General features: G+C 54.6%; 1 protein-coding gene across 1 annotated transcript in view; it reads left to right on the top strand.

Moving 5' to 3' along the window:
• SLC4A5 (solute carrier family 4 member 5) overlaps positions 1-11154 on the top strand; it is a 31659-nt gene extending 20505 nt beyond the window's left edge. Inside the window, 12 exon segments of the mRNA XM_039564390.1 lie at positions 1654-1715; positions 2261-2461; positions 3885-3998; positions 4982-5143; positions 5972-6150; positions 6798-6870; positions 7034-7102; positions 7436-7609; positions 8247-8408; positions 8849-8930; positions 9558-9625; positions 11070-11154. Of these exon segments, the coding sequence (XP_039420324.1) occupies positions 1654-1715; positions 2261-2461; positions 3885-3998; positions 4982-5143; positions 5972-6150; positions 6798-6870; positions 7034-7102; positions 7436-7609; positions 8247-8408; positions 8849-8930; positions 9558-9592 (1313 nt within the window). The 3' untranslated portion in view covers positions 9593-9625; positions 11070-11154.

The following is an 11154-nucleotide window of genomic DNA, read 5'->3' on the forward strand; positions in this document are numbered from 1 at the left end:
AAGAAAAGCATCCGAGACCCTCCACCCAACGCATTCCCGACACATCTGCCATTCCAAGGAGAGCTCCCACCCGATGTGTATCACAGCGATTGGGTTTATTTTCGCATTCTTCCTCAATTCCTGCTCATCCACCCCTCCGTGAGCGCCACGATCCCTCCGGGATCTGAGAGCCCAGAACAGCACCCGGAGCCAACCCAATTCTTCCCAAGCCAAGCCCCCCCAAACCCAACCCGCGGGAGAGCGAAGACGGAACCACCAGAGCCGGAATTCCTGAACGGAACCGTCAGCACCCACCGGGATGTGCCCGGCAGCTCCTGCGCCGGGGCTTTAACGCAGGAGGAGCCTTCAGCCTCCAGGGAGGTCCCACCCTTTTCCAAGCCCCCGTCCCGAGCAAACCCCGAGCAGCCTAGAGGCATCCGCACCCCAATTCCCGTTCCCATTCCTCGCCCTGGCTGCCCAAGGCAGCGGTGTTGGATTTAACATTCCTCTAGAAATTCTCTTTATTCCCCCCTCCATCCTTACTTTTTTTTTTAATCCCTTTTTTTTCCATCCGTGCTGATTTTTGATTATTATAACTGATTTGTCCCATATTTGTCTCTGCTGCACACATCAATTGGGGCTGATTTCAATCTCAAGTGAGTATCACCTTCTAAATATTAAAACTATTTTAATATTGATACTCTCCCCCCATGGGGGGGTTCCGTTGTTATTTTTTTTCCCCATGTATTTGACTTTTCTCTCTCTCTGAAAGGGTTTGTGTAGGGCCCTTAGGGCTCCTCTCCTAAATCCCACGGGTGCTGTGCCACCCTTTAGGGCGTAGAAATCCCAAAATGGGGTTTGTGCAAAAAGAAAAGGTTGTGGAGGAAAAAATAAGAACGATGCTGACGTTTTTAGGGCTGGGTTTGTTCCCCAGAGCTCGGTCCCGGCAGCCCCGGGGTCTCTGGCCTAACCCAACTCCTCCTTCATTAATCCCCGGCGCCGGGGATGGAGGCGGCGGCCGAAATTCCCGCTTGGTGAAGAGGATGGAAGAGGGGGGGCAAAGCCATCCCGGAATTCCCGAATTCCCTCTTTTAGGGGCACCCCGAGAGAATCCGGGGGTGCTCCCGGAGCTGTGGAGCTGCGTCGCCCGAAGAGCCGAGCGGAGCTGCCTTTTGCGCCTGGAGGAGAAGGTGCCGGGGGCTCGAAAAGATGGAATTTTGCACTGATGACACCAAAACACCCCCAAAAGATTTTTTAAAAAATGAATAATAATTAAAAAAAAAAGGCAAATTGGGTGTGATTTGGGTGCCGCTTCCCCAAAACAAAAAAACCCCAGGCTGCTTTCCCAGCTTTCCACCCCCGTGGTTTTAAGTCCACCCCACTCCCGGTGGCTTCCCTGGGAAGCTCCTCGAAATTTTAGGAACTGGGGAGCTCCTAAAAATTCCCCCCTCGCCAACCCCAGAGGGAGAAGCTGCTGCAGGAGCCGCCACGTCCTCCCCGGTGCGTGGGTTTAATCGGGGAGAAGTCGCTGCGGGGTTAAAGAAGGAGGGGTTTCCCCCCAAAATCTGTGGATGCCGATCCCTGCCGGGCTCAGCAGGTGCAGCCCAGCCGGTTTGAATGCCCAAAAGCTGGGTTTTAGCCCCAAAACCTCAATAACCAACTCCTTTCCCGCAGCCAACGCGACCTTGTTCGATGCTTCAGCTCCAGTGGCACCGAACACCACTAACGTTTCTCTGGTGAGTGGGGGCTGCTCATCCCAGCGGGAAATCTGGGGCCAGGGAGGGCGGATCTCGGGGATTTCAGCACCCAGGGAGCGGGATGGGCCAGCTCAGAGCCAAATTTGTGCTGGTTTGGGTTCCCAGCGGGGCTCAGCAGCACCAAATCCACGCTTTTCCCCCCCAAATTTATAGCAGCTCTGCGGTTTTCCCGCGGTTTTGGGTATCCCAGTGGCAGCAGCCCTGGAAATTCCCCTTTCCTTGTGTGCTGAGATGGCTTAAAGGGCTCTTTTTGGGGGTTTGACCAGGAAATTTTCCTTTTATTGCAAGTTGCAGTTGGTAAAAATGCTGATTTTACTCAATTTGGTTGTGAATTTCCCCTTTTCTTACACAATTCAACCCTTAAAGTACAAATTTTGGGGGTCTGGGCAGGAAATTTCCCTTTCCTTCCATGCTGCAACTTAAAAACGCCGATTTTTTCTGTTTGCCCGGGAATTCCCCCTTTCCCTGCCCACTGCAACGATTTCAGATTTTGCTAATTTTGCTTTTTTTGGGGTCTCTCGCAGTCCAATGCTATCAACCTCACAGCTCTGGACTGGACGCAGCTGAGTAAGAAGGAATGTCTCAAATACGGCGGCAGCTTAGTGGGAAAATCCTGCAAATTCGTGCCCGACCTGGCGCTCATGTCCTTCATCCTCTTCTTCGGCACCTACTCCATGACCCTGACCCTGAAAAAATTCAAGTTCAGCCGCTATTTCCCCACCAAGGTAAGGAAAGAGCCGGGTTCTGCCTTTCCCAAAGATGAGGGAAAACGGGAGATGTTGGGAATTTTTGCTGGAGGCGAAGAACGCCAGGAAATCTCTGGTTTTAGGAGGTTTTGGCCACAATTGGGATCCTCCTCAAGGTTTTGGGCCCTGGTTTTTGGAATTCCGTGAGGCTTTTGATGGAATCCTCCTCTCTAGAGTGGAGTTGGCTTAATGGGTGGACAATTAATGGATAAGGAACGGGTGGGATGATCCCAGCCACAGGGAAGTGGTCAACGGCTCAGAGTCCGATGGACATCAGTGACCAGTGGTGGCCAGGGTCCCTGTCAGGGCCAGAGTTAATTAATGTGTTCATTAATTATGCAAATGAAGGGATTGAAGGCACCCTCAGGAGGTTTGCAGGTGACACCAAGGGACAATCCCGAGGGACGGGGCCATCCCGAGGGACCCGGACAAGCTCCGGGGAATCTCACGGGGTTTGTCCAGTCCAGGTGCTGGAGGTGCCCCTGGGATGGGGCAATCCCGGGGATGGATCCGAGCTGGGGATGAAGGGATGGAGAGGAGCGCTGGGAGAGGGATTTTGGGATGGGCGAGAGGCTGGACACGACCCCAGAGGTGGCTTGGGCTGACCCCCAGCGTGGGCAGCGGCTCCGGGGGGATTCTGCCCCTCGGTCCCCACCTGCAGCGCTGCCCCCAGCCCTGGGATCCCAGCGGGAGCGCGTGGAGCTGCTGGAGAGAGTCCAGAGGAGGCCACGGAGCTGCTCCAGGGCTGGAGCCCCTCTGGAGCCGGGCTGGGAGAGCTGGGGGTGCTCACCTGGAGAAGGGAAGGATCCAGGGAGAGCTTAAAACCCTTTCCAGGGCCTGAAGGGGCTCCAGGAGAGCTGGAGAGGGACTGGGGACAAGGCATGGAGGGACAGGACACAGGGAACGGCTTCCCAGTGGGAAAGGGGAGATTGAAATGGGATCTTGGGAAGGAATGAGGGTGGGGAGGGGCTGGGCTGGAATTCCCAGAGCAGCTGGGGCTGCCCCTGGATCCCTGGAAGTGCCCAAGGCCGGCTTGGAGCACCCTGGGACAGGGGGAGGGTCCCTGGCCATGGCAGGGCTGGAATGGGATGGGATTTAAGGTCCATTCCCAACCCAAACCATTCCAGGATTCCAGGATTCTCTCCCTCAGCTCTCACAATGCCAACACCCCCTCACCTCGTGGAAGAGAGGAAGGCGAGAAAATGGGGATTTTGGGGGGTTATTCCCGGGTTATCCGCGGCTGCGTGGAGCTGGAAAGCCCCAGGGGAGGACGCCAAAGCAGGAGCAAACCTCTTCACCCCAATTCCCCTTCCCACCCCGTTAATTCCCCTTCCCACCCCGTTAATTCCCCTTCCCACCCCGTTAATTCCCCTTCCCACCCGTTTCCCTGTCTTGCCTCCAGGTCAGGGCTTTCATTGCTGATTTTTCCAATGTCTTCTCCATCCTGCTCTTCTGTGGAGTCGATGCCTGTTTCGGACTGGACACCCCCAAACTCCACATCCCCAGTATCATCAAGGTTCGGCCTCCCCTCTCCCACACTCCTTTTCCAGCTCCTCGCCAGGATTTTTTGGGAATATCGCAGCTCCAGGCAGTTTCTTAAAAGCTACTTTGTCTTTTCTAACAATGCTCTAATTCTGTGACTTTCTCTTTTTGTTGTTATTCCTCCTTTTTCTTCCTCCCTTTTTTATGGTTTTCCCTCCCATTTTTATTGTTTTCTCTCTCCTTTTTATTGGTTTTCTTCCTTTTTTGGTTGGTTTTCCTCCTTTTTTTTTATTTTTCTCCTTTTTCTGTTTTCTCTCACTATTTTGTCATTTTCCCTCCCTTTTCTGCCATTTTCCTCACTTTTTATTTTGTTTTCCCTCCCTTTTTTATTGTTTTTCCTCCTTTTAAAATTGCTTTTCCTCCTTTTCCCCCCTCCTTTTTTGCTGTTTTTCTTCCCTTTTTATTCTTTCCCGTCTCTTTTTTATTTTTCTTCCTTTTTTTTGTTTTCCCTCCCTTTTTTTATGTCTTCCCCCCTTTTTTGTTTTCCCCCCTTTTTTGTTGTTTCCCCCCCCTTTTTTTTGTTTCCCCCCCTTTTTTGTTGTTTCCCCCCTTTTTTTTGTTTTCTCTCCCTTTTTTGCTGTTTCCTCTCCCTTTTCTCCCTCTCTCTCCCCTCTCTCCCGGCAGCTCCGTAAGCTCATTAGCGATTTCTCTATCTTTATGTCCATACTAATGTTTGTGGGGCTGGATGTGCTTTTCGGACTCAACACCCCAAAGCTCCAAGTGCCTACCGACTTCAAGGTAAAACCAAAATATTCCATCAAACCCCATTCCGGAAGGATTTCTCCTCCCCCCTTCAGGGCTGATGTGGGGATCCCAGTGAGGACTTGGGGGCGGTTCGGGTGCCGGATTTAGGGACGGATGGGGGACGGGGTGATGGGGTTGTTGCCGAACGCCAACCCTTGGGTTTTCCCAATCCCTGCCCCGTTCCCGAGGTTCCGACCCCGCTGTCTCCCGCAGCCCACCCGCGTGGACCGGGGCTGGTTCGTGTTCCCGTTCGGGAAGAACCCGTGGTGGGTGTACCTGGCCAGCGCCCTGCCCGCCCTGCTCGTCACCATCCTCATCTTCATGGACCAGCAGATCACGGCCGTCATCGTCAACAGGAAGGAGCACAAGCTGCGGGTGAGCCCCCCCCGGGATCCCCCACAGCACCCAGGGCATCCCCCACAGCACCCAGGGCACCCCGGGATCCCCCACAGCACCCAGGGCATCCCCCACAGCACCCAGGGGATCCCCCCACAGCACCCAGGGCACCCCGGGATCCCCCACAGCACCCAGGGCGCCCTGAGATCCCCCACAGCACCCAGGGCATCCCAGGATCCCCCACAGCACCCAGGGCACCCTGAGATCCCCCACAGCACCCGGCTGTGGGGTGGGCTTGGGGGCTTGCCCTGGCTCTGGCAGGGGCTCCCCCTGGGCAAGCTGCGGGTTTGGGGTGCTGGAGCACCTGGGGGGTGAAGTTCTGTGGGTAACGGGGTGCAGGGGGGTGATGCAGGGTGCCCCATGTCCGTGTGGGGTGCAGCAGGGTGATATGGGGTGCACTGTGGTGATGCAGGGTGCCCCATGTCCGTGTGGGGTGAATTAGGGTGATATGGGGTGCACTGGGGTGATGCAGGGTGCCCCATGTCCGTGTGGGGTGCAGCAGGGTGATATGGGGTGCACTGGGGTGATGCAGGGTGCCCCATGTCCGTGTGGGGTGAATTAGGGTGATATGGGGTGCACTGTGGTGATGCAGGGTGCCCCATGTCCGTGTGGGGTGAATTAGGGTGATATGGGGTGCACTGTGGTGATGCAGGGTGCCCCATGTCCGTGTGGGGTGACACAGGGTGGCACTGGGTGCCCCAAGGCTGTTCGGGGGACATCAAGGCCCTGCCAGAGGGGACCCCACGGGTTCTGGGCTGGGGGTGGCTGCGGGCAGAGCCCCCCCTGACCCCCCGTGCTGTGTTGCAGAAGGCAGCCGGGTACCACCTGGACCTCTTCTGGGTGGGCATCCTGATGGCCGTGTGCTCCTTCATGGGGCTGCCCTGGTACGTGGCCGCCACCGTCATCTCCATCGCCCACATCGACAGCCTCAAGATGGAGACCGAGACCAGCGCCCCGGGGGAGCAGCCCCAGTTCCTGGGGGTCAGGTCAGGGGGGGCTAAGCTGGGTCTGAGCAGTGTCCCGGAGCCGGAGGGACATCCCTGTCCTGGGGGGATGAGGGACAGCACGGCCGGACGAGGGAGGGGATGGCCCCGCTCTGCTCTGGGCCGGGGCGGCCTCACCTCAAACATCGTGAGTGGTTTTGGGGTGACACGGTGTGAGCGGGACACGGAATTTGGGGTGACACGGTGTGAGCAGGACACGGAATTGCTGGAGAGGGTCTGAAGGAGGGACCTGGGGATGGGGAAGGGTCACTCGAGGAGTGGCTGAGGGCGCTTGGAACGTTCAGCTGCAGAAACTGAGGGACACCCATTGAGCTCTGCAGCTTCCTCCCTGAGAGGCAGCTCCGATCCCTGCTCCGTGGGACAGGGACAGAGCCAGGGAGCGGCTGGAGCTGGGCCAGGGAGGGTCAGGATGGATTTTGGGAAAGGTTCTTCCTCCAGAGGGTGCTGGGCACTGCCCAGGCTGCCCAGGGAATGGGCACTGCCCCGAGGCTGCTCCAGGAGCGTTTGGATTTTGGGGTGTCTGTGCAGGGAGAGGGGCTGGATCAATGATCCCAGTGGATCAATCCCCTTCCCACTCGTGATTCCGTGGTTCCTCGGGGTGGCTGATCCTGCTTCCATCCCCGTTCCAGGGAGCAGAGGGTGACTGGCATCATCGTCTTCGTGCTGACGGGGATTTCGGTTTTCCTGGCTCCCATCCTGAAGGTAAAACATTCCCGTTCCCCCCTTCCCCGCCGAGATCCGGGGATACAGCAGTAAAAAAGCCGGATTCTGCCCCATCCTCGTGACCTCCAGCGCTGGTCCCTGTCCCTGGGAAGGAGCTGCTGCCTTCCCTGAGGTCAGGGTCGCGGTTTCTCCCTGTTCCCAGTACATTCCCATGCCGGTGCTCTACGGGGTCTTCCTCTACATGGGCGTGGCGTCGCTGAACGGCATCCAGGTGAGTGCCCTTCCTCCTCCTCCTCCTCACTGGCCAGGGACTGGCCCACACTGGCTCAAAAAGGAGGATTTGTACTCCAAAATCTCCGCACATGTGATGGCAGATACCCCAAACCCTCTGAGAAACACCAAAAAGCCCCAAATTCCCCCAGTTTTGGGGACCAAAAGAGGCTTTTCCAGGGCAGCCTGTGGGATTGGGTTGAGGATCAATCCCGGGCCTTCCTCCCTCAGCAGTTTTGGGATCGCTTCAAGCTCTTCCTCCATTTTGGGACTAAAAGCGGGTTTTTCTGTGGGGTGGATCTGAGGATTAACTCCGACCTTCCCCCCCTGGCAGTTTTGGGATCGCTGCAAGCTCTTCCTGATGCCGGCCAAGCACCAGCCCGACTACGTGTTCCTGCGGCACGTCCCGCTGCGCCGCATCCACCTCTTCACCCTGGTGCAGATCGTCTGCCTGGCCGTGCTCTGGATCCTCAAATCCACCGTGGCCGCCATCATCTTCCCCGTCATGGTAATCCCATCCTCGCTCCAAAGAGTTTTTTTGGGATTTGATGGAATTTTTGGTGTGGTCCCACCATGGCCGCCATCACGGTAATCCCATCCTCATTCCACAGGGTTTTTTTGGGATTTAATGGAATTTTTGGCGTGGTCCCACTGTGGACGCCATCATGGTAATCCCATCCTCGTTGGGAAGGGGTTTTTTTGGGATTTGATGGAATTTTTGGCGTGGTCCCACCGTGGCCGCCATCATCTTTCCCATCATGGAAATTCCATCCTCGTTGGGAAGGGGTTTTTTTGGGATTTGAGGATGATTTGGTGCGGTCCCACCGTGGCCGCCATCATCTTCCCCGTCAAGATAATCCCATCCTCATTCCAAAGGGCTTTTTTGGGGTTTAAGGGATCTTTGGCATGGTCCCACCGTGGCCACCATCATCTTCCCCACCAAGGTAATCCCATCCGTGCTCCAAAGGGTTTTTTTGGGATTTAATGGAATTTTTGGCATGGTCCTACCGTGGCCGCCATCATCTTCCCCATCATGGAAATTCCATCCTTGCTGGGAAGGGTTTTTTTTGGGGTTTAAGGGGTTTTTGGCTTGGTGGTCACCAGGTCTTGGGTTGAGCGACGCTCTTGGACCTCTCCCCTGTCAGATCTTGGCCCTGATCCTGGTGAGGAGGCTCCTGGATTTCGTCTTCTCCCAACATGACTTGGCCTGGATCGACAACATCATCCCCGAGAAGGAGAAGAAGAAGGAGGATGACAAAAAGAAGAAGAAAAAAGGCAACAAAGGCGACAGCAGCAGCGACGAGGAGGTGGGCGCGGGGTCACCGGGGGGCTCCTGAGGACAGCGGGGACATCCCAGAGCTGGGGAGGGAAAATTCCCACTGCAACCTGCGGGTTTGGGATGAAAGCCTTTGATCCCTGGAGCTGTTCGGCTGCACGGACAGAACCGGCTGAGCGAGGGGCTCAGGGGCTGGCAGGAGGCTCTGAGGAATGTCCCGAAAGCTGGAAAATCACGGCAAAAAAAAAGAAATCCTCAGGGAGAAGAGGCCAAACGCCCCGGTTTAGGGCACGGCATCCATCGCTCAAAGCCTCGTTACCCAAACCCCTGCCCCAGGATTTGGGAAGAGGAAGGCAAAGCCTCCTCCTCCACCTCCTCCTCTGGAGGTTTCGGGTCCCTTTGGGTGCTCCAGGTGCTCTCAGAGCCCCCCAGGCGCTGCCTTCACCAGGAATTTCCCCGTTTCTTCCCCAGTTCCCACCTCCCTCAGTCATTAAGATCCCCATGGAGCCCCTGCCAGCGCAGCCCCGAAACGGGGGCCCCCATTGCCTGAGCCGTAAGTAACGAGCCCAGGAGCCTCTCCCGCGTCCCCTGCCGCTTCCTAATCCCTCCCGTGGGCTCCGCTCGGCACTAACCCCGCTGGGACACGCAGCCCGGATCCCTCCTGCCTCACCAGGATCAGGGAAAAACCCAGGCGGGGAGAGGCGCAAGAGTGGGAGCTGCCAGAGCACCTCTCATCCCAAGGCCTGGGGATCGCCAAGATTTCCTTAAATCTCAAAAGAAAAAATCCGGGAATCTCCTGGGTTTTGTCGCCTCCGAGCTGGTGCTGATGGGGCTTTGTGAAAAATATCTGCGTTTGGGATGGTTTGGAGCCCCCAAAAGCCACTTGTGTCGGAGTTACCCGCCTGGGAAAGAGCAGATTTGGCTCCACCTCCACCAAAACTCCGCGGGATAAATTTGGGGGCAGTTTGTTCCAGGCTGCATCACGAGCTCGGTTTAACTCCTCCGCTCTGCGCTCACACCGCTGCCAGCAGGGCCTTTCCTCTCAAATCACCCCCAAAACCAGCGATTCCCAGATTTCCTCCTCCTCCGCCGCCCGCGGGACCTGCTGGCAGCTGGGAGTGGGGGACCAGGGGGCTTTTTGGGGTCACCTGGGGAGTGTTTCACCTCCGTGTCCCCCCAGGAGAGAGGGCCTCCACCTGGAGCTTTGCGTTCTGACTCCTCCCCGAACGGTTCGGACATGGATCGCAGGTAACGGGCTCCCCCTCCCTGTCCCCATCCCTGGGGGAGAATTTTGGGATCCCCGGCTGATCCTCCCGGCGGATCTCCGCCCCTGAGCGATTCCCACCTATCCAAGCAGATTGTGGCAGCATCGCTCTGGATTTGGGGTGGTTTTGGGGTCCTCACCGTGGGGTTGTTGGGAGCTGCACCAGAGGGTTTGGGGCTATGAAACTGCTGAGGGACAGCCACAGGGATTTTTCAGACTGGGACGCCTCCAAATCCTGAAATTTTGGGATTATCCTCCGCAAATTCTGCGGGTTGACAGCAAAACACCGGATTTTCGTTCATTTCTCGGAGGTGGCCCGGAATAAAACCCTAAACTTTTCCAAAGGGTGTTGAAAGGATGATCTAAAGAGGAAGCCTTTAAAGGAAAGCTTCCAGGGGCCCAGTGCGGGGATGTGCACACGCGAGGCAGGATTTCCACAATGTTTATGAGTAATTAACGAGTATCTCTAACAAATATTGTCCAATTAGGGGAGCAGCGGCTGGGTGGGGAATTTCCCCCGAGTTCTGCCTCACTGGAGTTGTTCCAATGGGGCTTCTTTGCCTTCTGAGTTCTGGTGGAGAACAAAATATCCTCGTCAGGCTTCTTAAGAATAAACGTAATTCTAATCAGCATTAGAAGGGTTAACTTATTATCCCAAAATCGGAGAGAAAGGGTGGGGAAAAATACCAAAAATATACCCATGGATTAAGAGTCTAGAAAAGAACATTAATATATGAAAAATATACATGAATAATATATAAATAGGGGAAAAATAGAGGGAAAATAGAGGACAATATAGGGAAAATACAGGGAAAATAATATTGGGAAAATATAGGGAAAACATATGAAAAATATAGGGAAAATATAGGAAAAAGGGAAAATAATATTGGGAAAATATAGGGCAATATATTAAAATATATGAAAAACATATGAAAAATATAGGGAAAATAATATTGGGAAAATATAGGGAAAATATATTAAAAATATAGGGAAACTATATTAAAAATATAGGGAAAATATAGGGAAAATAATATTGGGAAAATATATGGAAAATATAGGGAAAATATATTAAAATATAGGGAAAATATATTGAAATAGAGGGAAAATATGGGAAAAATATTGGGAAGATAATATAGGGAAAATATATGAAAAATATAGGGGAAATACAGGGAAAGTATTGGGGAAATAATAGGGAAAATATAGGGAAAACACATGAAAAATATATGGGGAAAAAAAAAGATATAAAAATAGATGAAAAAGATATATAAAAAAATCGATGGAAAATATAGGAAGAATACATGAAAAAAATATACAAAAAAAGCTCCAAATCTTCGGGCATCAGCATCACCCGGAGCGTCTCCCCGGGGCGGGTTCGGGGTGGGGGCACCACCCCTGGCTGCTCACCCCCTCTCCCCTCCTGCCCCCCAGTATCACCCTTCACCTGAAGATCTCGTGCCCGTCGTCTCCCGCCTTTAACTACTCCCGAAACCCCATCTGTGCCGTGCCCCAGGTG

Source organism: Corvus cornix, chromosome 22, assembly GCF_000738735.6.
Source record: "Corvus cornix cornix isolate S_Up_H32 chromosome 22, ASM73873v5, whole genome shotgun sequence".
Lineage (NCBI taxonomy): Eukaryota > Metazoa > Chordata > Aves > Passeriformes > Corvidae > Corvus > Corvus cornix.